This window comes from Lepisosteus platostomus, chromosome 2, assembly GCF_059453375.1.
Source record: "Lepisosteus platostomus isolate fLepPlt1 chromosome 2, fLepPlt1.hap1, whole genome shotgun sequence".
NCBI lineage: Eukaryota > Metazoa > Chordata > Actinopteri > Semionotiformes > Lepisosteidae > Lepisosteus > Lepisosteus platostomus.
The window spans coordinates 56,554,402-56,580,193 of NC_142612.1; the positions used below are offsets into that span (position 1 = coordinate 56,554,402).

Genomic DNA, 25,792 nt, shown 5'->3' on the forward strand with positions numbered 1-25,792 from the left:
GTTCAAGCAGAGTTTAGCATCACGCTTGTACTGTTATCACGTTCGGTGCCCACAGTGTGGGGACTTCTGTCACACGATTTGGTCTTGAACTTTCATATTTTTTAAAAGAAACTTCTTTCATTGCAGAGTTTTATTTGTGTGAAAGATCACCTGCACCTTTACGCATCTGTTGCGGTTTAGGGGATTAAAGTGCATAACCGGAAGAAATATGGTAATATAATTTTTATCTAATATGTTTAACTATATTATTAAACTGTCCGTGTTCCGGCTCAGTGTCATTCTTGTTTTTTAAAGAAACTATTAATGTAATCAATAATACTGTGTGCAGTGGGCTACCCGAGTCGGGAAAAAAGGAGTCTTTTCAAGAAGTGATGAATCTGAGAGGTCTTGATCTGTGCACCAAAAACCCTGCTCGAAACGCTTCCAAAATAGTTTTGCAATATAGGTATTTTTGTCTTATTTGCAAAGTACGATTATCGTGTACACGTCTTCCCTGTTAGTTGCTCTCAAATGCCCCGTTTTCTGCAGATCAGGTCTTTTAGACACTTTATTTTGAAAGCGAGTGATGGGATTTAAGGTTTCTTCAGCTGGATTTCTGTACAAGTCCTGCCGTTGACTGGCCGCGGCTGTTGTCTTGACAACAGCTGGGTTTGCTTGAGCTCAAGAGCGCCGCCTAGTAGTGGAAAGCGTTTGAGCCAGGTCCAGGTGAGGGGTGGTGATGGGTCTCCTTTACGGTAGTTACCGCATCACACTGCTGTTCACAGCTAGTTGCCTGGTTTAACGTGCATATAATCATAACTTTTTTCAGGGTTCCCCAGAGAATACGTCATCTTCAAGCGGTCAGTCTGTGAGACTCTCGCCGTCTTTTGGTAAGGTATTTCCTCATTTAAACTGTTGCAAGTGATTCCTTTTTGTTATTTGCGTTTCTTTCTAATTTACCAGACACTGACTTTCAGTTAAACCAAATTATTACACGGTGTCTATGGTAAACACCTTTGAACGTTAGTAACTGATGAAAATCGACCATGCATGTCCAGGGTTTAATGTTATATTGGACTGATTAAGAGTTCTTCAGGGCTTAATATCTTTAAAAAAATGTGTAATGTGATTATTGACTCTGCTCTAACTTCTCAGTTGAAGAATAATCTTCCTCCTGTGAATCTCTACTGTGAAAAACAGATGACCTGGTGGTTCACACTGATGTGTGTCTAACAGCTCTTGTGTTCTTGGTTCAATTCCAGGCAGGGGTGCCTTCTTGGAAAAACACATTGTGAAAAATATGAAGACAGTCTTGATTTGTCCTTACATTCACTAGGGCATTAAGTAGCAGAAAGAAATAACAGGACAGCATGGCAAGAGGAAATTAGAAGCCCAGACTCGCTTAGCTACAGGTGTCTGTTGTCTAATGTACAACAGAATTAATCAGATTAAGCTATCAAACCAGAAAGCTGTGAAGCTCCACAGTTTAGATTTTGCAATTCCCAACTCTAATTTCTGAACTGTGCTGTAGTCATTTAAATAATACTTTTAAAAGAAAAATTAAGTCAGCATAAAACTGATCACTGCATTAGCAGAATAGGAGTTTGTGGCTCCATCCACCGGTATATTTAAATGTAGTCTAAAATCTTATCATTCATCCTGATCTTGGATATTTAGGGTTATTGGAGAGAGAGATCACTGCATCAAATACTGTGCATTATATTAGAGCCTTTGTTTGGTATCTAGCTTCATTTGTTTCTTCTTAATTGAAAAGTGGGTTTTTGAAATAAAAATGTGCATTTATAACTTTTAGATGGGACCCCATCTTCAGGCTGCAGTGTTACTGGTCCCTGGACTGATCTGGTCACTGACAGACTCTCTCTGGTAGGAGAGGGGGGCGTGTCTGTATGGTCAGAGGAACGGAGGCACCCACCCGCCGAGCTGAAACAGGTCTGCCAAGAGCTGGAAGCTATCCACAGCCAGCTGCAGGTAGACTTCCCATCCTTCTCAAGACACACAGTGCAGGAGGATGCAGTGTACTAGGCAGTAAAAGCTGATGAAGAATACAGTGTGCTGTGGAGACACTTGTCCCTCTGTGTGTCTCAGCGGTGAGAGGCTGTGTCTCAGCGGTGAGAGGCTGTGCTGTGGAGACACTTGTCCCTCTGTGTGTCTCACTGGTGAGAGGCTGTCCTGTGGAGACACTTGTCCCTCTGTGTGTCTCAGCGGTGAGAGGCTGTGTCTCAGCGGTGAGAGGCTGTGCTGTGGAGACACTTGTCCCTCTGTGTGTCTCACTGGTGAGAGGCTGTCCTGTGGAGACACTTGTCCCTCTGTGTGTCTCAGCAGTGAGAGGCTGTCCTGTGGAGACACTTGTCCCTCTGTGTGTCTCACTGGTGAGAGGCTGTCCTGTGGAGACACTTGTCCCTCTGTGTGTCTCACTGGTGAGAGGCTGTGCTGTGGAGACACTTGTCCCTCTGTGTGTCTCACTGGTGAGAGGCTGTCCTGTGGAGACACTTGTCCCTCTGTGTGTCTCAGCGGTGAGAGGCTGTCCTGTGGAGACACTTGTCCCTCTGTGCCTCTCACTGGTGAGAGGCTGTGCTGTGGAGACACTTGCCCCTCTGTGTGTCTCACTGGTGAGAGGCTGTCCTGTGGAGACACTTGTCCCTCTGTGTGTCTCAGCGGTGAGAGGCTGTGCTGTGGAGACACTTGTCCCTCTGTGTGTCTCACTGGTGAGAGGCTGTCCTGTGGAGACACTTGTCCCTCTGTGTGTCTCACTGGTGAGAGGCTGTGCTGTGGAGACACTTGTCCCTCTGTGTGTCTCACTGGTGAGAGGCTGTGCTGTGGAGACACTTGTCCCTCTGTGTGTCTCACTGGCGAGAGGCTGTGCTGTGGAGACACTTGCTTGTCCCTCTGTGTGTCTCACTGGTGAGAGGCTGTGCTGTGAAGACACTCGCTTGTCCCTCTGTGTGTCTCAGCAGTGAGGGGCTGTGCTGTGAAGACACTTGCTTGACCCTCTGTGTGTCTCAGTAGTGAGGGGCTGTGCTGTGAAGACACTTGCTTGACCCTCTGTGTGTCTCAGCAGTGAGGGGCTGTGCTGTGGAGACACTTGCTTGTCCCTCTGTGTGTCTCAGCAGTGAGAGGCTGTGCTGTGGAGACACTTGTCCCTTTGTCCACTGAACAGGTGAGAAACAAGGCGCAGTGTGATCTTAGCGTTCAGCTTTGGGAGCGCGAGCAGCACCTCCTGCGCAGTGAGGCCATGATCCTCCAGCACCAGAGGATGGTCCTCCGAATCGGTGAAATGGAGAAGGAGATGCAGAACAGCATCCACGCCATCAGGGAGGTGAGGCTTCTGTGGAGATTCAGCAGCAGTGTGCAGCAGTGTGTAGCATTGGCTAGAAACCAGAACATAGAATGTGTGAATCTAGTTGCCCTGCCGTGTAATTGAAGCTCATATCCTCGCTTCTTTCAAGCAACGGCTGGATGCGATCCCTTATTCAGAACAGGAGGTTCTACTTTACACAAAGGTTAGTGGGAGTGTGGGACAAGCTGCCCAGTTGAAGCTGATACCCTGGCTTCTTTCAAGACACAGTCTGATGGAAATCCTTGGGTCAATTAACTACTTATTACCAAACAAGCCAGATGGTCCATCTGGTACCCTCTCCTCTATAACTGTTCTTATGCTCTTAAAACAAGGACAGCGCAGCAGCTGACGAGGAAAGAATGACTTGGAAAGAAAAGAAATGGGTTGAATCCTAGCAGTCTGCCTCTGATAAAGACCGTGCTTGTGGGGCTACAATGGGTGGCTTGTTAACCTTTTAGATACAATGGTAAACATGTGCAAGGCTTACTATTGCAATTTGTAGATGGTCAACGAAGTGTCCCTCAGTTTCCATAGAATATAGTTTTTTTTTCCCCTCCGTAAGACTTTGTCTTCAATGTGTTCAGCCACTCTCTGAACCCCCAAAGTGAAAGGGAATGGTTTTATTCAGCTGGCAACAGCTCTTTTAAGTATAATCGTCACCCCCCAAAAAGGCTGTCTTAACAGTATAAAAATGTTATTGTTTGCCAATGCAAACCCTTTTCACTCTTGAACTTGTGAAAGGTGGCTAATTTTAAGATGTAAAGTGTGCTCAAGGCAAGAGATACGGTTCCACTAAGCTGTGTGAAATGTGTCCAAAAAAGGGCAGGGGATTAAACTGCAAATCATATCCCTTCACCCGGCCATTGTTTTCCTCGGTTTACCTCGCCATAAGAGTGCAGGCAAAAGTCAGAGGCTGCTTTTCGAGTCACGTCATACGCGAGATGCTCTTCACCGTGACTTACTCAGAAAGCGCTCATTTTCTGGTACAAGCCCTTAATTGTTGCACCCTGTGACACATACTGGTTTGAATTATTGCTGCGAGCAAAAGGTCATGTCATTGGCTTCTAATCAGCACCTGTAAATCCGATAACTGCTGTTTGGGCTGAACCCAACCCTTGCTAGGCTTTACAATTCTCCTGTTGTCATTACCTCATTCTTTCATGGCCCTTGATCAGTGGAACAGTTTGCCCAAGGCATACAAAAACCTCGAACAGCTTGTCTAATTAAAAAAATTCAAGTCTTTCACTGTGAAAACTGCCCACATTTTCTTGAGAGCTCCGAGCGCTGTTTTTAAAACGGTACTGAGGACTTTACTGGAATGTGGATAACATAACCCAGATCTTTTCTCTGATCTCTCTTGGGTCGGCACTCAGAACATAGAAAAGGAACTGACTGAGCTACCAACTGTCAGACAAGCTGGATGGGCTAGATTTGTAAACCATTGTTATATTCTTAGAGCTTTCTTAATGCAACCATGGGGACCTCCATGTTATTTAGAGATTACATTCTTTTATTTCGCTGTATGAACTCCAGAATACTACATTGCACAGCTCATGTTGATTGTGTGCAGCAGAAATTAATTTAAAAGTATTTTTTTTTCATAAAGGCCTGTAAAAACAAAATACATATCTTTTTTTTTGTTGGCAGCATCATCAGAGAGAAGTTGCACAACTGAAAGAGAGCCTGAAACAAAAACTCAAAGAGAACAAGAGGCTTGTATCTTCTTTTGAAAGCATGAGGGAATTGAATGATTCCCTGAAAAAGCAGGCAAGTATCTAAACTATTTGGAATCAATGTGGCATCTTTCCTGGCAAACTAATGGCATGTTTTCTTGTCAGGTTATTTTACTGTAGTCCTAATCCCCACGAGTTACTTGGGAAAAATGCGGGAAAAAAGTGTGATGCCAGTATGAGCCGCCAGGTGGGGCACTTTGATTGTGAAACTCGCTACCGTTCCGCTGAAAAGTTAAGCCTTGTTTTCACCTGAAGACTTTCGTGCTTGTTCACCTAGCAGTGATAATTATGTACATCCTAACACAGATTGGTTTTTATTTGTAGATAAATGATGTAACTGACCAGAACAAAAGACTCGGAGAGCAAACTAAAAGGGTACAAGCTCGTCTAGATAACCTGCAGGTAGGGCAATGCTACCTCAAGATTCCTCAGCAGATTTCACCTCGAGCTTTTGACCTCAGCATTACTTTATGACACAAGAAGAAAAAACAAACTCAGTAACTTTCTCTTTCTGCTATATTACTTGTGTTCAGTTGTGGGTTCGGCAAATAATTTATCTTTGAAGTTGTAATGAAAGCTGCATTGTGATATAATTATGTATGATGATGTTTTTAAAAATAATTTCTGGAGCTTTCTTTCAGAATTGGAAATAAGAAAATACTTAATTTTGTTGCAGAGATTATCAGTCCTGCACGACATGTAGCGACGATTTAGAAAATATTACACTTGCAAACAGGTTTGATAGATATCTGCACAAAATCTGCACAAGAGTCACAAGATACATAAATTCCTGCACTGACAGGGTAAAAGAGCTGAACCTTTCTAGTACTGAACATAGAAGACTGATAGATGTCTTGGTTTATGTATTTGAATGTGTATACTTCCAGTGGACAAATCAGAGGACATGAGGAAACTATGTGGAGGTGCACAAATGGACAGCTGGAGGCAGTTCTTCACTCCTGGGCTATAAGGAGTCTGGAACAAGTTACCCAGCCATGTGGAAGCCAATACCCTGGCTTCTTTCAAGAGACCGCAGCATGCAACCCTGGGAGCAATTAGATACTAACTACCAAATGTGCTTAAACGAAGCCAGTGAATCGGTTTCAGTACCATGGAAGCACAGCTTGTTCCAGACTCCTACAACCCTTGATGCAAAGTATCTGTCATCCACAGTTTCAAATACATTTCCAAATCCTCTTCTGTCCTTTGGTCTGTGTCTCACTGATGATGCTAACAAAGTCTACTGAGTTTGCTTTGTCAGTGTCTTGTCAGTGGATTTTGAAAATGTAAAATCTCATCCTATCACACTTTTCTCTGTGCAAAAATCAACACATTTTTTTTCTTCTAGCCTTTTTTATTCTGACATTTTGTATTCATATATTTTTATTCTGACAAACAATGAATAATCTTTATCAATCCTGTTACATGTTATTTACATTGTGGAAGGACCAGAGTTAGATTTATTTAATAGTGTTTTGCAAAACGTTGTGTGGGCTCTGTGGCAAAGTAAACGGTCAGAATCAGCAGATATTAGATTAGGACCTGGACTATACTCGTGCAATAAATCTTTAATATAATTTGGAACAAGACCATTCACTTACTCATACGTGTCCAGGAGACCCTTTAAGGTCTCTCTCAATTTTACAGGTAAATACTGCAGTTCACCCAGTACATGAGTTACAGTATTTGCTGATGCAGAGTAGTTTTCATTCTCACACAGGCTGTGTTCTGATCGAGCAGTGTTAGGAAGCTGAAAGAATTTATATCGAGTTCAGACATTGCAAAAAGGTTAGAGGGACAGTAAGACCCTTTTGTATTAAAACCAAGCATTCACGCGGTATAACTTTCTGACCAGGAATTGTACCTACACTATGTTCGTGATAAATGACTGTTCTACCACTGTCCTGACGAGTTTTCGATTTAGCCATTTAGCCAGTGGGTGCAGCCGCATTCAACAATAAATACTCATTCAATGGGATTGTTTTTCAGTGAGAATAAATTCACTTTCTGGTTAATAATAACACATTGAGAGTCATTGCCTTAGTTTTTCATAATAGAGTATTAGGGAAAGTAAATCTAATACAATTTCTTACTGGAGAGGCATTTAATTTAAGAATGGGTACATGTTGCTGTTTTAGAAAGATAGAGCAGGAGGCCATGATCAATAATACCATGACTCCCAGGTGAATCCTAAAACTAATGTGAAAAGACTGCAGTATTGCAGTTGTAGGTTTTATTATTTTAGATAAAACCACAGTCCAAATCCCTGTGCTGAAATAAGGATGGAACAGCCATCATTTATTTAGTTGCACCTGGGTTCCTCCTGTGGATTTCAGTTTTATCCTGATATAGATATACTGTTGCTGTATATAACATTTCTCTGAGAGATTTTAATCTTTTCCCAGCCCTTGCCTTTTGCAAGCTTTTTCTTGGATTCAGTCTACAACATGAAGATGACACAAAATCATTTCTTTTATGTTTGGCTTTCAGGTCCCTGCAATGGATTTCCATTGAAGTATCGGTGCCCTTAGTCCTTGCTGCCTGTCCGTGCTTCTCTTATTAGTTTGTTTCTATTTGTTTTTCAGAGAAAATGTGAATATTTAATGGAACACAAAATTCGCAAAAACGTCCCTCCAGCCATCAACACATTAAACCAGCCAAAGCAAGACAAGCCCACAGCCACAGTTAAACCAGCCAAGGTAAACCCACAGATTGTATTTAACTTGGGGAACCTTCTAAAATGTCCCCAGATCAGGAAACTCAATCAGCACATTTCTCAGTGCTTTGTTGTTGTTTTTAATGTAATGGGACACTGAACTAATGAATGGAAGTTGATGAATGGTACTGAGGATGACAACAGCAAGCCTGCCTGCATCGCCAAAGAAAGATGAAGGTGCTGGTGGGGGGCAGACTCTTATAGTTAACTCCGAAAGAAACGTTTCTAATCAACTTAACTCATTCTAATTAGCCGAAAACCTCATACTTCCTGATAACTGCTGATTAAGTGGAACAACAGCCATAGAAATCTGTATTATTCCTCCTGAATAATACACTGTTTTGTTATTTTATGAAGTTAAACTAATCACGGAATAAAAAAGATATCCATAAAACGAATAGCTTGGAACTACGTAACAGCAAGGTCTGCATTTTTTTTTTAGAAACGAGGTTTGGCGTGCGTGTTTTATTCTTGTCAAATGTACATTTATGGTTTGCATGTTCTGGTTTACATCTGGTTTTGCACCGGGTCGACTGACTTGTCTCTTTTCATTGGTAAAGACGTTTGGAGTTACAATGATTGAATTTGACATCTCCGCTCGTTGGGAATCTGCTTATTTTTTCGTGGATTCCTTCTTTTTCGGTTTAGAAAACAGTTTCTCCTTCTCTATTTTTGATATAATATTGCAGTATAAAATCATAATTAATGAAAGCTGGATTGGTAATGGAAACTGAATCCACTGCCCTGCGATCCCATGAGTAGAGGCGAGTTGAGCGCTTCATTATGAAGCAATATCAGACGTGAAGATGTGGATCTAAAAATCGTTTTTGAAGGAGGTTTTATTTTCCTGGCTGCATGACAAAAAAGCAGGTGATGTGTTGGTGCCCTGCTGTCTGTTGTAATAGTGTGCATCTGTCTTGTGTTGATACTGAAGGCCTCTCCCAGGTCCAGTGCTCACCACCTGACGGCAGTTCTTCTGGACTGGATTTCAGAGAGTCACCTCTGTAATCTCCCTCCGCGAGAAGACGGCGGCTGCAGCGCCCTCGGCCAACATGCCGCACAAAACAACTTTGTTCGGGAAAAATGTGTGAAGGTTTGACACACGTGTATCGCATTTCCACACGTATTGCTGCCAGATTGACTCACAGTGGAGAAAGAGGAGCTCTTCATGTCTTAACCTGCCGAAAATCAACGATGGCCTTTGTTTTCAAAGGCAGGAGAACAATGGCTCTTGTAAAATCGTGATTTTTGAATATTAATGTGTGGGGCTGGAGAGTCATCACCATCTCCCAGGCATATTCCACTTATCCCGTGTCATTCATACTGTGTGAAGTAGCTACTTGTGTCTTTTACCAAAAGCGGCTGTAGAAGGGAGTGATGTTAGTAGTGAAAAAGTAAAGCCTGACAAACTGTCACCTTCTGACCTGATCCAGATGACAGTTAAGTGTAGCCCAAAGGGAAAATAAAAAGCTGTTTTCTATATTGCAGGCTTAAGTATGCATGAAGTCCAAATAATTCATCATGGCATGTCGCAATCCTAAAAGAAACTTGGGAAGAATGATATTCTTGCCGTTTGCTAATGTATATTTTACCCTGAAGAACTGAACATGTTGCCGAGATAGTTTTCCACAATTATAGCTACTGTAAACTTTTCAGCCACCCATTGTGACTCTTTAAAACCACATTAAACAGCACAGAGGACATGACCTATTCTGAAATATGCAATATACTTTGTTAAGTTGTTCAACTTTTTGGAGTCACTGCAGTTCTATTATACATCTTTCAGAAGATTAAATGTAAAAACTTTACATTTCTTAATTTGTATGCACTGTTTGGTTTTTCAGCACTTTATCATGCAATTCATTATAAATTTTTAGAGTTCTATTTAGTAATTGTACAGTTTGACCCTGGTTTTTGAAAAGTATGTGAAACCAGTTTTGAATAACTACTAATTTCCAAATTAGGATAATCTCCTTTCAGATAATCTGTGAAATACTTTTCCTTGTTGTACCTCTGCTAGGCCTTTTAGTATTTTTAATTTTGTGACACTGCTTATTAGAAAAGCCCTGACCAATTTCAGAAAATCATGTAATAGCTTGTCACTTTCACAAACATTGCTGTGAGCACCTTTCAAAATGCGTGTTACTACATCTTTTGCTGATGTGTCCCTTTCAGTCTCACTTTTTATCTTTCATTCAGGTTTTGCCAATGCTTTCAGAGCAGCTTCGTTTGATGCCACTTTGGGATGACAGACTCCAAGTTCCTCTGGTGAAATGTATTTACTGGTCCTTAAGGCAAATAGAAAAGACCCCACAGGTAAATGTGTACAGCTTTGAACAAGGAAATCGCATTGCCCATCCTGACAAAACACTGAAGCCTTTTTGAGCTCCTCAGTCCTTTGATGGTTAATAAAGTAGGCAGCATGGTGGGGCTCATACAGTACCTTTCCAGTTTACCTTGTTTAGTTTTTGTAATGCTGTTGTTTGCATTTTTTCTTGTGTTCTTTTATGAACCACAGTTGAATGTGCTAAATAATGAGTATGCTGCCTGACGAAAGTATGTGAATATCTAAAAATGCAGCAAAGTTTATTTCCAAATTGTATCATAATAACTCACAACATGCCATAGTTAAATTCAAATCACATGTTTTCACCAAGGGCAGCATGTGTTCAATTTAAAAAGACATGCAACAATGGGGCCAATACGCATAAATGTTTCACTGTATCGCTAAAAGTCTTTTTATATTTGTTGCAGATATTTTTTCTTTTTGGCTTTCTGTGTAATTGTGAGTTTTTAGTGGATGGTTGAAATGACTTGGTGGACTTGCTTAGAATTAAAATTGTAAGGGTTTATCACGAAAGGGACACCTCTCTTGCAGGTTTGATAAGTCACTATTAAATCACCAATTTTTAATGTCCTGAAACACTTTCATTCTTTAGAAATTTGGAAGGTGATTTGTTTAAATAAAAAGTCATTTTAAATATCATTAGGGACCAAAATCTGAGGTACCACTCAACCCTGGAAGAGTTCTGCAAACTCAACAGGTTATTTTTGTAATTCATTAGTAACACACAAGTATTTCCGGTCTTTAAAAACAGGAAACCTATAAGTGTATCTGGATTGGGGCACTCCAGAACCAGGGCTGGAGATGCTTTGAATTAGGGTGACCTATTACGATAACTGGACTGTGGCTCTCCAGGACCAGGGGTGGAGACTGCTGGTGTAGGTTAGCTTCAGCCTTTAAAAGTAGTTTTAGGAATAAGCTCAAATCTATTCTTAATAGAAAATGTGGGAACAATCATCCCTTCAGAGGACACCTGGCCACATTGACAAAACAAATCTATCAAGTGTTGTATTTACAGTTCATGACTGGCAAGTGATTTGAATTTTTTATTTGTTTCAGGGCAGTTTTGGCTAAGTGGCTATGTTACCATGTCAGGGTAAATTTCTGAACTTCCCACTGTATTAGCTTCAATGTCACACCTTTGCAATTTACTCGGTGCGCTTTCAATTCTGTGTGTCATTCTGTCATTCTCCCATTCTTGTAGCCGAGCTTGTCTTGGAAACTAATGGAGTCACACACACATGCAAGCACACACATGTGCATTAATGCTCAGGGACAATTTAGACAACACCTAACCCAGCTCGGCATGTCTTTGGAGGATGAGAAGAAACTGAAGAAACCAAGAGAAAACTCATACCAACAAAAAGAGCACACATGGACTCGTTTAGTTAAAAGATTTTAGAACCTTGCATTATTTGCTGAACTGTATTAATTTATGTATTTAACTGTATTTATTTATCTTCCTTCTTAATGTTTTGTTAAAAGGTCTTTCTTTTCAAATGAAAGGTTTGCAAATGAGAGGAAGTCATTCAGCCCATCTTGCCCATTTGGTAGTTCAGGATTATAACATTTCCTCCAGCTGTTTCTTAAAGGCACCCAAAGTTTGGCCCTCAACCACCTGGCTGGAAAGATTGTTCCAAGACACCCACCACTCTTTTAGTAAAGGACTGTTTCATTTTCTCTCAGTATATTAAGTTTTTATCAATGTGGTAAAGACTTGGAATGTAGTCCCCTTAATGTTTTAACCCATGCCATAGAGCAAGCTATAGATCTTGTCTATAACTAGTTACTGGCCACATCCAAAGCATCAACCACACTAGTTTTGTTCTTTGTTTCCTAGCAGAATACTCTGACTTCAACGCTGAGGAGGCTAGGTGAGGAAATTTACAAAGGAGCTCTTCCGAATGAGTTACAAGGCAGCTCCCCTGACCAAACATCCAGTGGAAAACTAAAGTCAGCTGTTCTCTTCAAAAGCCCTGACCTGCATACTAGATTTCTTTCAACACTGATTGTTCTTAAAACTATCTCCCAAGGTAAGGCAACATCAACAAGAAAATGTATGTGCTATACGGCAAAATGAGCACAAAAGCAGAAATCCTTTGTTTGCACTGGAGACCCCCTCCTCTGCTGCTTAGTGTTCAACTTCGGCTCAGAAACTTAAGATTCTTGATCTGGATTTAATGTTCCTGAAAGGGCTGAAACATCTTCAAAGGGACTGAGTGAACAGGAGCTGCGATGAATAAAATAGTACACCATGGGAAAACACTAACAATAATTAAAGTCGTGTAAACTTTATTTTTTTTTTAAGTTTTACTTTGACCAGGGAATGATTTCACTGATGAACTATTAAAATTCAAGCTGGATATTGTTAGGGTTCTTAACTTCACCCTGCAGCACCCTGTACTTATTTAGTTCAACTCAAGCCTTAATTAAAGGCTTGTGTGGTGTAAGTTGATTAGTTGGACAGCAGAATAGAACTGGAGGTTTTGTCTATGTTTTTGAAATCGCTTTTAGAAACGAACAGAGGATGCCTTCAGAAGTGTGAATTAAGGCCAAATGAATCCTTTGTCTTGACACCTGTTTTAAATAGGTGGGTGGTATCGTAGTGCTAATGGGTGAAGATGTTTGGATCACTTTATGCCAGCTGGATGGGCAAGATGAACTACAGTACATTCTCACCGACCTGTTATATTTGGGTTAAGCTCTTGACCACTATGTCTTAATATTAATTTTTTACTAGACCAAGATGTTTCAGTTTATAAAACGGGGCTAACAAGAAGGTTTTTAGTTTAGGTATGGCTCTGCTTCTTCATAATCCCATTTTTCTTTGAAACTGTAGAAACTGACTGTGAGCATAAGCAGATGATTAATGACTTTTCAACTTTTTCACACCTGAAAAACACAAAAATATAAAAACATCTAAAAAATCTTCTAATTTGCCAGCTTCTTTTAAAAACATTCTTATTTGAACTTCTGAAGTTGAATGCATAATGCATATCTTTAATTTAGTGTTTCTTTAGCGTCTTTTGAAGAGTTACCTGCTTTCTTGTGGTTTTGACTCCACCTGACTGGCAGCAGTGGTGTCCTGTCAGCCTAATGAAAACATCAGGCTTGGGTGTGCTATCAATAAGTCCTTTAATCAGCAGTGCAGAAATCAAACACTTCAGTAGTCTCTGTCTTATCTAAGCAGGAGACTCTAAACACCATTAAATAAATCCTTTATGCATGTTAATTTCAAGTCTGGAGGATTGTTGGTGGTGTCTTATATGGCAAGAGAAATAATATTGACCATGTAAATACTACTTCTTCAAAGAATTAGCTGCACCATTCTGCAATACCATATCAGCCTGTTGCTTTTATTGACACTGTGGCAAATTATTTTTGTGAAGTGTTTATGCTCTCAATACTTGAGAGTTAAGAAACCATTACCGTGGAACAATATCCAGGCTCAATTCCTCTGTGAGCTTCAGTAAACTTGCCTTAAAATCTCATTAGAAATTAGTCTAGTCCTTAAATTATAACCTGTGTAATTTTGTCACAATTGATTTTTTCCATTAGGTTAGTAAGGTTGAAGGAATGAAAGATGGGCTAGGTGTAGTGTGTATAGATTGCTTTATGAGACGATTTTAAGTAGCTCTATACTAGAACAACAAAAACGTTGTTCTTGAGCTTGTTGTCATACTGTGAAGAGGAAAATGACCACTTGCTAGACAGTAATACTGAGTGATGGAGATTCAGATTGGTACAGTGAATACACATACAAAGACTCACGATCTCAGACTTTGCCTGTAGCCAGTATGTCAAATCAGATGATCGTCTATGAAAATGAACTAATTATATCTGATTTTTTGTACTTTTAGCTACAATGTACTTCGGGTAAAATGGGGGATAGTTTTAGTGTTGGGACTGTTTGTATTTTTAGTAAAATGACTGCATGATCAGAGACTTTGAAGTTCTAGAAATTAAAAAACTTAAATAATAATTATTGTTGTTCAAAAGAAGGAGAGAGTTATTTCACAATAGCGATAAAACTTTGTTTAGTAATCAGAATAATCATATCTTAGAATGTAATTCCATTAAAGAAGGGAAAGGCATCCCTAAAACGTTATTGCCACATTTCTGTATCAAAGGGAAAGGCTTGAGCTCCATTGTTTAGTTATATTTGTGGATAGTGTACTTCTTCCTGTATTACGGATTGATGGGTGGACCGAAAAACACTGAAATAGACTACACTCTTCTTGTGGTAACCAGCACTGTGGTTGTAGATGGATATTTTAAGCACATAATGACTTTAAGCACCCTTCAAACGTCTTTAAGTGTTTTTTAAACAGAAAATTAGACAAGAGGGTTGCCCAGCCTCAGATCCGATTGGAAGGTGCTGTGATGGATGTTGAAAGTAAGCCAATATTTGACAAATCCATCAGCTTGGAATAAAGAACAATTGTAATCCATTACAAACTCATGAGGTTGACTCCTGTTGAGAGCCCTGCATAGTCATAATGAAAACAGAATCAGGGCAGATTAAGGAATATAAGAAACTGACTCAAGAATAAGAATTGGGAAAGTTCAATCATTTATGGAAATGATGTTATTAAACATCACACCTCAGTTACTTCAGGTATGTGCTATTTAGGTGCAATAGGTAGAAATCAAACTATTACCGTGATTAACTGTATTTGGATTGGTATAAAGGAACATGAGTTCAATTTAATTAATTACTTCCAAGCATACTGTACAAAAAACAGAAAACCTTCATGTTTGTACTCTTCCAAAACAGAAAATGTTTAAAAAACAATGAAAGTTAACAGTCTTCTCTCAGATGTACTGCTATAATCCTCTCCTTACAAATGCAACTTACAAGTTGTTTCTCTTTTAGAAATAATAAGTTTACTGCCTGTGCTTTTTACATTTTTTACAGTTTTAGAGTTTTCCAAGATCCAACTCTTGCACGTTAAATGGAACCACACACGGATAAAAACAAACCCTAAATCTGTGTGCTCCAAATGCTTGGTCTTGTTTGTAACCCTGATTCTAAGAAACATTTTGTTGCTTCCTTAAAGTTAGTAAAGTTTTTATTTACAGTATTTGATAAAGAAATGGATGGCATGGTGGTGCAGTGTTTAGCGTTGATTCCTCACAGCACTGGGTTCAGTTCACGGGTGGAGTTTGTTTGTTCTCCCCATGTTCACGTGGGTTTCCACTGGCTGCTGCGTTTTTCTCTCTCAATCCAAAGACACGCTGGTAGGTTAATTAGGTTCTGGAAAAACTGACCCTGCTGTGAGTGTGTGTTTGTGTTTATGTCTGTGTATGCACTGTGATGAGCTCGCACCCTGTTCAGGGTGTATCCTGTCTTGCGTCCATCGTTTGTCCCGATAAGCTCCCCCGTTACCCTGAATTGGATGAAGCGTTTAGAAAATGGCTGAATGATGAATAAAATATAAATATGTAATATTCTTATAATGCTGCATTGATAGTCTGCACCAGAGGGTGCTGTTGTAATTTTGAAAAGCATGTTTTTTTTTTCCCACACATTGGGCTGTATTACTTTGGCTATAATAAAAGATCCATATGATATTAAAATATAACTGAGTGTATTTTTTGTAGCCTGGATTGTGATTGAATATATTTTGAAACATAAAAGGAAAATGAAAAATGCATTTTGTTTTCTCAAAAGTTATGTACTGCTCAATTCTTCCACGCACGGTAGGTCAATAGAATATATTTCAATAGACCATATTTGAACCGGACCCTAGCTGGTAAAAACCTTTATATAAGTGCTGTAAATGTTTTACCTGCTTTTATCACCCGGGGGGTGTTGTTGTAGATTTGCAGCTTGGAGGTAGTGTTTCTTTGGGTAGTTGTGTAGCATAAAAAAAACTCTTCAAAATCATAATAGCACCATTTTGTTTTTTTTATCTGGTTTCAGCAGACTACCTGGCACACGCCTTTGACTCGTTGCAGAAGGACCTGCAGAGCGACGAAGGCAGGGCTCTGTTCCTGCAGTACCAGGCTCTGCCCCTCATCCTTGGGCACCTCCGGACAGCGCCCTTGGGCCTGCTGCCTGCCGCCGTGGGCGTCTTGCTGCAGATGACCACAGAGTCCAGTGAGTACTTGGCAGGAGCATCGCAGCTGGTTTCGGTCCTCGTTATTTCACCCTTCGCTTGTTCCCGGAACGTTTCACATTCCCGACTTTGCTTTACTTTCCCACTGATCCAAGACTAAAATTTTTATCATCATCTTTAAAACACAGTTGACAGAGCTGTCTCATTAAAGTTCGGCTCTCCCTGTCCTGCCCTAGTGTTAACTTATCAGCTTTCTTATGTTTTTACCATACTGCGATACATGACAGTTGCATACACATGGACCACACACTAATAACATCACAATATTAATTATATGTGTAGCTATTTTTCTGAGCCTGTAAGTAACTCTTAACAATAATTTAAGTTTCTAAGGTAAGGTTTCTCTAAAGTGTCCAGATTTTGCTTACGTGATTGTCGTCTGTTGTAAATTTGTCAGGGACACATCCAGTGCGTGCATTACAAGGAGGTGAATCGAGCTTTAAGATGCTGTATCTTTCAGAAGAAAATTATCTCAGGGTTGTACTCTGTGCTATAGTTGCTTAATTGCTTGTAAACAGACTTCAATACCCCCACATCAAACTAAGATGAGTTCTTTGCTGTTGTTGTGAAATATATAAGCCCTTCAGAATGTGATAATAATATAGGGTAGTATTTATCTTTTAGGACTATTGCAGGATCCTGTTTTAAAGCCACTAGCTAATAATAAGACGAGGATAATAAGACAGCAGTGAGCTGTAAAGGTGGATCTCTTTCTTCACAGAAACTTTGTACACAAACCTGGGGGGCATTCCCTCAAAGAGAATTCTTCTTTAAACCAACATTTGGTTTATTTCCTGTTTTAAACTCTGGGTTTTGGGCAGACAATTAAGACTTCACTTTTTTACAACTCCATTGCATGTAGTGGTTACTGTTTTTAGTTTTAATCTTAATTTAAATTATAGTTAGGAAACTAGGCAGGACCGTGTATAGAGCCAGAAAATGAAAGAACCCTTGAATGGATTTTCAAGATTTTCAAAAAAAGTTTAGCGAAGTGACATTGGGATGGAAAATCTTATTACTTTATGCACAGAGAAATGGGTGAGCAACTTATTACTCAAAATCTTCAGAAGCAGGAGTTGGAAAGTGACATGTGCAATGAATCAAGCACACCTGGATCCTAGAAAATACAAGAATGATTAATTTTGTCTGGGCCTGAGCATTTGAAGAGGTGGTAATTAAGTTCTCTAATGAGGGGATAATTATGGGGTCTGGTAGGGTTCCACCTGAGAGTCTCACCACACAGCTGCCCCTTGTCAGTGCTGTTTCACATCTCCTGAGTTCATTACACAGGTGATACTGAACGAGGCTCACATACTGCACAAATATGCCCACTGCCCAAAAATTTGAGCCATATGTGTCTGAGGTATAGATGGGAAACAGAAAGGTGCATTGAAGTTCAACCCTAAATCACAACGTACTGGTTTATATTGAAGTACTGACAAAACCCTTGAAATTTATATTCAAAGTTCATAGCACTTAATCTTTCCTGTTTAAATTGCCTCTTGGAAAGTATGGGCACAGGTGTGTGTATGTGCTTTTTGAATTTATGCATGTCTATATTAAGATATATCTATAGTATATAATATACAGTGCCCTCTGGATTTGTTCATATCCCCAATGGAAAGAAGAAAAAAAACATCTCACTTAAAAAAGTCTAATAATATTATCCTGAAATCATAATAGCACTGCACAGAGGATTGTCATATTTGTCATAAGCAACTGAATTCCAGAAAACAAGAGGGTCGCATTTATTGACACCTCTAAGTAATCCTTTTAATAAAATTCAACAAAAATGTTTAGAAGAGCAGTGGCAGCAGAACTGTATAGAGAGAGGCCTACAAAGATTTCCTCTTTCCCTGGGGTATTAAAGGATACACACAGAAGACATTAAGTATTAGCATGCATCATCATCAGGAGCTCTTCAAAGACTAAGGGCAAATTAGGAGGTCATTGGCCTCCATACATTTGAGATGGCTGTAGAAGATTTTTATAAAAAGCTGAATACGTCTCTTTCCACTGTAGTGTCCATTATTAAGGAAATTAAAGTCTACTCGTATAGTGTCCACCCAGCCAGGAAGAGGACATAGGTGTATCTTGCCAAAACAGGCTATGATACAAGGGGTTTGAGAGGCAACGGTAAATCCAAAGGCAACAGGTTTAAATCTTCAGTAGAAACTGTTTTTTTAGGGATACAAAGTATCAAAAACTGCGATTTGAAGTCGCCTGCATGAACTTGTCCAAAGCTGCGTTGTAAGGAAGAAGCCTCTTCTGAGAGCAAACCAGGAAAAAGATGATTCAAACATTACAAACCTGATTTGAATGAAACGGAAAGCTGAAACAATGTCTATTGTCCTATTTCATGAAAATTGGGTTTTTTGGCCAATTCTCATCAGAATTATGTTTGGTCTAAAAAAGGTTAAGCTCATGTGGAGAAGAAATGTGCCCATTGTTAAATATTATGAAGGGGCTTTTATGTTTTGGTGGTGTTGTAAATTCATGGGACCTGGAGCCCTTGTCAGTGTAGGGAAAATAATAAACTCCACACATATTCAAGTAATATATGTATTTTGGCCAGATGCCTGGTTCTTTCTGCCAAAAAGCTCAAAACTGGCCAAAAATGGACAGCCTGGCATGACATTGATCCAAAGCATACATTCAGAATGACAAAGTAATGATTGACTGCATACAAAATTAATGTTCCTGACTGGCCTTCTCAATCTCCAGACCACAATACAATTGAATATTTGTGATTCTGACTAAATTCTAAGATAACAGGTCATGAACGGAAACCAAAGGATATATAGGAGCAATTAACCATTGAGGAATTTTCATATATTTTCCCTCTAAAGTCTAGAACCACACAGCACACTGTAGGAGGCTTCTAGTGCTTGTTTTCCCTGCCAGAGGAGGATTTACAAAATTTTAACTACAAGGATGTGAATACACATGACTCCTGTAATATTAAACATTAAACATGTGACTCTCTTACATTACTGTATTGCGTGCTGTACTGTAAGTGAGTGCTGTAGCACCTGGATTGTAGACACTCCTGGCCTGGCCATCTCACTAGACCTCCCTTATGGTCTTTTGGATTGTGGTCTATCATTAAATGTGTTTGGTTGTAACATGTTGCCAGGTTAGCAACTTCCATAGCATTTTTTAAGCTAAGTATTACTACATAGCACTTAATCTTTTCTGTAAATGTATTTTACTCCCATTCTTACTTTCTCTCTATTTGTATTTACTGGGCTGGCTGACCCTTAGACCTGATCTAAGCTTTGTAGATATTTCTCACATGAAATTGTACAAAGTGTTGATGAGGTGGGGTCCTATATGTCCAGTGATCAGCAGCCAATCACATGAAGTGAAGCTGAACAACTTTAACAATGTAAGAGACGTGCCTTGATAAAGAACTCACTCTCTCCATGGGTTAAAACTACCTTGCCTAATAATGAAGAGCACACTTCATTATATACTTCATTACATTCATACAGTGTATCTGTACTTCTGCAGGGGTTGTTGTAGTTCACAAACCCAAGTTACGTAATTTGTCTGAATAATGGCTTTAGCACTAACTACTAATTAAGCTAATTATTTGGCATCAGAATTTGTTTTTTAGGTTGAAAATTTGTCTTGGGAAATGGATATTGCTTTCAAAAGCCTACACGTGACAGTTTACTGAACTGTTTTGTATTTCCTTTGGAATGTTTGGGTGCATGGATTAATCTATACATACTGGAAAGCTGAAAATTAATGTTGGGCTGAATTTTGAAAGAACACCTGGTTATATTGAAACTGTACATAACACTGGTCAAATCAGAGTGCACTGTGCTGGCACCCTTTATGAGAAGCAGCTGCAGTTTGCAGCTGGGGATGACAAGATAGACAGTCCTTGACCACTGTTGGTGAATGAGAGCATGCTGGGAACTTGCATTAGTGAGGTGCCTTTGCAGGGAAGAGATAGGAAGAGATGACAAGTTCAGTTTGCGTAATTTCTACTAAATGGCCAGAAATCAGCCGATTTCTGCGATTCCATGATTCTTTGTGGAACTTTAAGGAAACATAGTTTCTACTAGATAAATCAGGATTTTCCAAGAGTGACAACAGCCCACCTGTGTGGGGTGTATTTTGTATTTTTTACACATGGTGTTCCGGATCACACTGTCCATGAACAACTCCGCCTTCTTGGGCATGAGCACCATTGAGCACACTGCGTACGTGAGCTAGCCTCAACCAATTCCTGGAACACTGTCACAGTAAACCTGCTTTCCAGAAGACTTTAATAAAAGCTCTTCAAGCTTGAGCTGGGTAATTTATGTCTCTTCTTTGGGCATACGAGACCAATAAAGCAACTGTATACCAGTGATAGAGCAAGCTTTACTAGGATATATAGATATAAAACTATTCAAACATTTGTTATACTGCTTATGAAGGGAAAAGAAACATGCATCAAATATAATATACAAAGTATAATTCAAAACAGAAATACAGCAGTCACAGGATTGTGACCGCATTAGGATAAGGGAATGCCTTTTAAAGTTAGAAGAGCCATCTGCATTGTCCAACAGCAATATTTCAATAGGCAGTATTCATAATGTAATAAATAAGTGGATCACCTTGTTAGATTCAGGATGGATGTATTGAAGATAGACTTTTAATATGTCTCCATTTTGTTTTTGCACTAAAGGACTCTTTCACACGTTTCTGGAAACCTGCAGTAACAAGCATTTTTTCCGTACCGTCTCTCTGCTTCTCCGAAATCCCAAACTGGATGTTCAGCTATTGGAGAAGCTCATCGTCATTCTCCAGAAGCTCTCCAAGATTAAGTAAGTGAAGGAAGAGAATGCCGTCCACTGTTACTCTATGAATAGCAGACAGTGCAGTCGCTTTGTTTAATAAGATGAGTGTGTAGTCACACCGCCAGTGAACATGATGTAGCAACAAAATTCAATAAAAAAACAGCTGACGATGTCTTTATAGAGAGGATACCCAAAGCACATAAAAAGGATATATATGTTCTTCCCATCATTGTCATCTTCCATTAAGTCCCAAGGACAACTTTACCTATTTTCACAAGTGAAAGTTACAGACGTGCCTAACGTTCCCTCATTAGTTCAGGTCCAGTAAAGGCCTTAGAAATTGGAAGGAAGAAAATAAGAATCATAACAGAATTTTTAGATTAAAAGCAGAATGAAAAATCCTTCAGGAGACATGCACAGTAAATTCTGTGGTGAGCCCTGGCATTGCTCTCCAGAAGTGTCTTATATTACAATAGCAGGGATAAGCGAATTTATGGTACCCTGAGTCATATTGTGCAATCAGTTTTTGGCACTAAAACCTATCTGTTTAATATTAAATATTAAATGATTTGTATTGATGGACGTGAAATAAAAACCTTTCTTTTCTCCTTGTTTGCAGGAAGAATAAGAGGCTGTTTGAACTCTTTACCATACATCATACAGTGCAGGAGATGAACAGAACAGCTGATCCCACCCATGTCTTTTTAATAATCAATCTTCGGTCCATCCTATTCAATCTGGGAAGGCTGGAGGGTGGCTCTTCATCATCTAGTCTGAAGACTCAAAGTCTAACACAGGTTTGCGCCAATCTCGAATCATGAGCACTTCAAAGCAGGATGTTTTTCGCAGCATCCTTAAAGACTCAATCCAGTATTTTTTCAAATATATGACTTTGGAAATCTTTGTAGGATTACATGATTAGATTAGATTTCTTATCATATAGTATAATTAATATGTTCAAACTGTAGCCACTCAAACCTGAAAGTAGTTGTGGAAGAACAAGTGACAAGGTAAAATACCTTAATACATTTCCTCCCAGACTTCTTTAATATTTGATTGTTCAAATCCGTGTTCTTTTTGACAAGAGAAATATATTTACAGTGTATTTTTTGTTTGGATTTTTTTAGCATGCTGCTCTTGGGTTCGAGATAAAATTGTTTTTCATCCCTTAATAGAGTGGAAGTGGTACAGATACAAGCTTCTTGTGGCTTTTCTTTTGAGTCTTTCAACATGGAGAAACAGGCAGTTACAGTGCAAAGCAGACAAAGTTTATTTACTTAAAAAAAATTATGTATTAAGCCAGCGAATACTTTTAAATATACAAAAAAGATGTTATAAAATAAAACATTTTAAAAATTAATCTTAGATGTATGTCTCGAATGAAACTTTTTGCCAACTACAAAGGAAAATGCAGGCTTACTCCATATTTGTTTAATCGACTTTGAAATTCAACAGACATTTCAGTACTATGTCATTGTTGAATTGTTATTGCAAATACACCTGAGTCCTAAAAATGTGAAAATTATCTTGATTTGGAAGGTCATCACAATGGCTGAATCAGAGCAATACCCAAAGGATAACTGAAATAAAATTTGTACATGGCTGGTGATGGAAATAGAAGAGATTCTGAAGGTCAAGTCCTATATTTCCCCAGGAGCAACTGCAAAATAATCACTGAGGTCACTACTGTTCTGAAGGCTACATCAGTAAATCTTTAGTTAGCCCTAATACAAGCTGAAGTTCACATCTCAACAACAGAGCAAGATTTGCACAAGAATGGGCTTCATGCCGAGATAACAGGAAATAAGCAATTGTCCAGTTTAGACACACAAAAAACATGTCTTAGATTACCACGGACCAATGAGACAAATCTAAGGCTTTCCAGGTATAATAAAGCTTCTTACGTTTAATCCAAAACAGATACAACATTCCAAAAACATTTGCTTTGAGCTTTATGTGAAGATTGGAGATTGTAACATTGTGAGTTGGAGCTGCTAATCTGTAATGGGTACTACTAAGATCATTTAAAAAGAAGGAAAGAGGACTTTGTGCAAAACTCAGTCTGTTCTCAAAGCCACAGGTCAGCTTGGCAGGGGTCAGCATTAATGCTAAACGTGACTTCACTTTCCACAGCTACTTGAGTTAAGAGAAATAATTATAGGGGTTTCAGGGACTGTCGTGAACTCATAGGAATTACTGTGGATTGACCTGCAGTGAGCTGGATATGTCGGAACACGGGCTGGTTGGTCTCGGGAGGTAATCCGTTGTCTACTGCACGAGCCAGTCATAAAGCAAGAGTCGAAGGCTGCGTATAATTTCCTCATTCTGACGTGTTTGGGTCTCAACATTCTGGGCGTCTTCTCAAATGTCCTTCCTCTGTCTGGATCCTCCAGTCATTCATGTAGATGTTGCATTTCTGCAAGGTCTTTTACGATATTTAAGAAACATATTTCTGTCCTTCTTTGGGACATTGGAATCCAGACAACATGCCCAACACTGCAGAGCTGCTGGTGGATGACTACGGATTAATCTTGGGGAGTGCTTTTTTAGAGAACAGCTGAGATTGGCAAAATCTGCCAAAAACAGCGTTCATGATATGGAACCAGTTGTTTTAAGTGTCTTCTATATGTTCTATAGTGTCTGTGTTTTAGCCCCTTACAGTAAAGTAGGCAGAAAGGAAGACTATGCAGTACACCATCAGTCTGGTTGCAATTCATGGAAGAAAATCAGGAAGGAAGCAACGGTGTCTGAGGCAGTTTTCAGTCAGATATGGGTGTTGGGAGCTTCTTCCAGAAATTCACATTTGTTTTCAGGCTTTGTTTCCTATTGCACATCTGTAACCTGTCATCGTCTGTACTCACCGTTGAGAGGTTAGGATGAAAACATAAGATCCAGAAACAAATGTACAGACCGCATTCCTCACAAACTACTTCTAAACTCTGCAATAAAGTCACTTTGGCAATACACTCACTGTGTTTTAGTACTTTACTTGTCCAAACAGTATATGTATTTTTAATGAGTCTTCTTAGAAAAGTTAATGTGGCATATTTTTCTAATAAGCCACTGGCGTGTGATTTATTTGTTTTCATTGTATTAATTACCATGGTTTTTAAAATATCCTGTTTTATAATTTCCTGATGAGCAGGAGTAATAAGTGGGATACATCAACACAAAGAAGGCTTGTGGGAATCCTTCCAAGAATTCAGATTTTGATACTTGAATGCTTCAAAATGGGAGTGGAAATATTGCTATGGCCTTTCATTGGAAATACTTAAGTAATAACCATCAATTACATTGTTTTTGTTTTTAGGAAAGTACCAATAATTATAACAGCTGGATCACAGCTTGATTTTAAAAAGCACAATTTCCAACAGGATCAGATTTTCAGTTTCACTGATGACATATCAAGCATATTAAAGACTAGGAAACAACAAGATGTTATCTTTCTTAATTTGCTTGAGCAGCAAACAAAATAAATGTACTGTAGCTTTTTTATATTGGTTTGCAATATCAAACATTACTTACAACTAACATATTGTTTTTTTTTTAAATACATTTTGATGTTATGTTCACAAGTTGAACGTTTTTTGTTTTTGGACTGGGAAAATTATTATTTTTTGAAGGTCTTTACTCAGGTGGGAAAGTTTAATGTACCATGCGTTTGTTAGACTGATTTGTCTAATTGGAGATCAGTGTTTGTGGTTGTTCTGTTAATGAAGATTAAGTCTAATGCTAATGGGCTCAGACACAAGCCTGAGAAGAACCATGAACTGGGACTTATCAAGCCATGCAGAATGGGAGGGTCCTATTTTTCTTCCTGTGCTAAACGTATTGTAGTTTTTTTTCTTGCAGATGTATATTTTGATTCTTAAAGACAAATTTACTATCATAACATACGCATGGCACCTATTTAATAGGAGCATTTGTAATTTATTTGTACTGTATTGTAATTTAACAGACTCAGCTTTATGTTCCCGACAGAAAGTCTTTCATAATGCCAGATCTGGTACCTCTGGCTAGAGCTACAGATTAGATTCTGAAATGTAATGCTAGTTTAAAAGTCATTTACCAATGTTGAGACGTTATGTTTGGATTTGGTGGGCTTATGGCGCAACTTTTTTTTTTTTTGCGCAAACATTCGGAATAACTTCCAGCTACTCACATCTACAGGATGCATTTTCATTTTGAATGATGATGGTTGGAAGAGTTTCCTGCCCCAAGGTTTTTATTTGCGTTTATAAGCCGCGCTTGGCTGGATCATCAGCCTGTGTTGCTTTTAACATTTCTAGTTCACAGCCCTTAGCGTTTCCAGTCTCAGCCCCTTTCTTTATATCATTAGCTCGCCAGTGCCTGAAACAGTGTGTTTCACAGTTTTAGATCTGGAATCCATAGCCCTTGCACCTAACAGCCAAACCAACATCGAATCCTGCAAATTCAACTAGTTTTTCTGTGGCAAACAAAAGTCAAATTAATATATTGTTTCTTTCCTTCTCCGGTTCCCTTCTATGTTTATGATCTATGCCAAATCTAAACAAGACCGGTTGGAGCAACCCTGCTGTTGTTAGATCCGGCGCTATCCGTTAAAGTGCTCTTCCAGTCAATGTGTTAAATTGCTTCATCCCAACAACACTGTGTATCTTGGCTAAGAAACCATAAATATTTGGATATATTTGTTCAAGTGTGCTTATTGACATCCGATGCAGCTGAATTGTTGGCACATGCCCATTACATTACGTTCTTT

At 39.2% G+C, this 25,792-nt stretch overlaps 1 protein-coding gene across 4 annotated transcripts; it reads left to right on the forward strand.

The window, feature by feature from the left end:
- On the forward strand, positions 1-24,017 carry ccdc138 (coiled-coil domain containing 138). 4 transcript variants are annotated; one of them, XM_088609146.1, is made up of 14 exons: positions 1-211; positions 809-869; positions 1,793-1,968; positions 3,158-3,316; positions 4,985-5,104; positions 5,395-5,472; positions 7,656-7,769; positions 8,721-8,879; positions 9,986-10,102; positions 11,971-12,163; positions 16,060-16,233; positions 20,940-21,078; positions 21,671-21,848; positions 22,179-22,411. In XM_088609146.1, the coding sequence occupies exons 1-14, from the start codon at positions 209-211 to the stop codon at positions 22,221-22,223; spliced, it is 1,716 nt and encodes a 571-aa protein (XP_088465272.1). In that variant the 5' UTR covers positions 1-208; the 3' UTR covers positions 22,224-22,411. The 4 variants fall into 4 exon arrangements, with proteins under 4 accessions (XP_088465272.1, XP_088465283.1, XP_088465257.1 ...); XM_088609157.1 differs by lacking the exon at positions 22,179-22,411 and adding an exon at positions 22,706-24,017 and having other exon boundaries at positions 2-211; positions 16,057-16,233; XM_088609131.1 differs by having other exon boundaries at positions 3-211; positions 16,057-16,233.
- The last annotated feature ends 1,775 nt before the right edge of the window (positions 24,018-25,792 follow it).

Bases quoted from the DNA above. Each gene is read 5' to 3' on its own strand.
- ccdc138 (XM_088609131.1), top strand. The intron at 5,105-5,394 runs GCAAGTATCTAA...TTTTATTTGTAG, and splicing joins ATGATTCCCTGAAAAAGCAG to ATAAATGATGTAACTGACCA. The intron at 21,849-22,178 runs GTTTGCGCCAAT...GGATTTTTTTAG, and splicing joins AGACTCAAAGTCTAACACAG to CATGCTGCTCTTGGGTTCGA.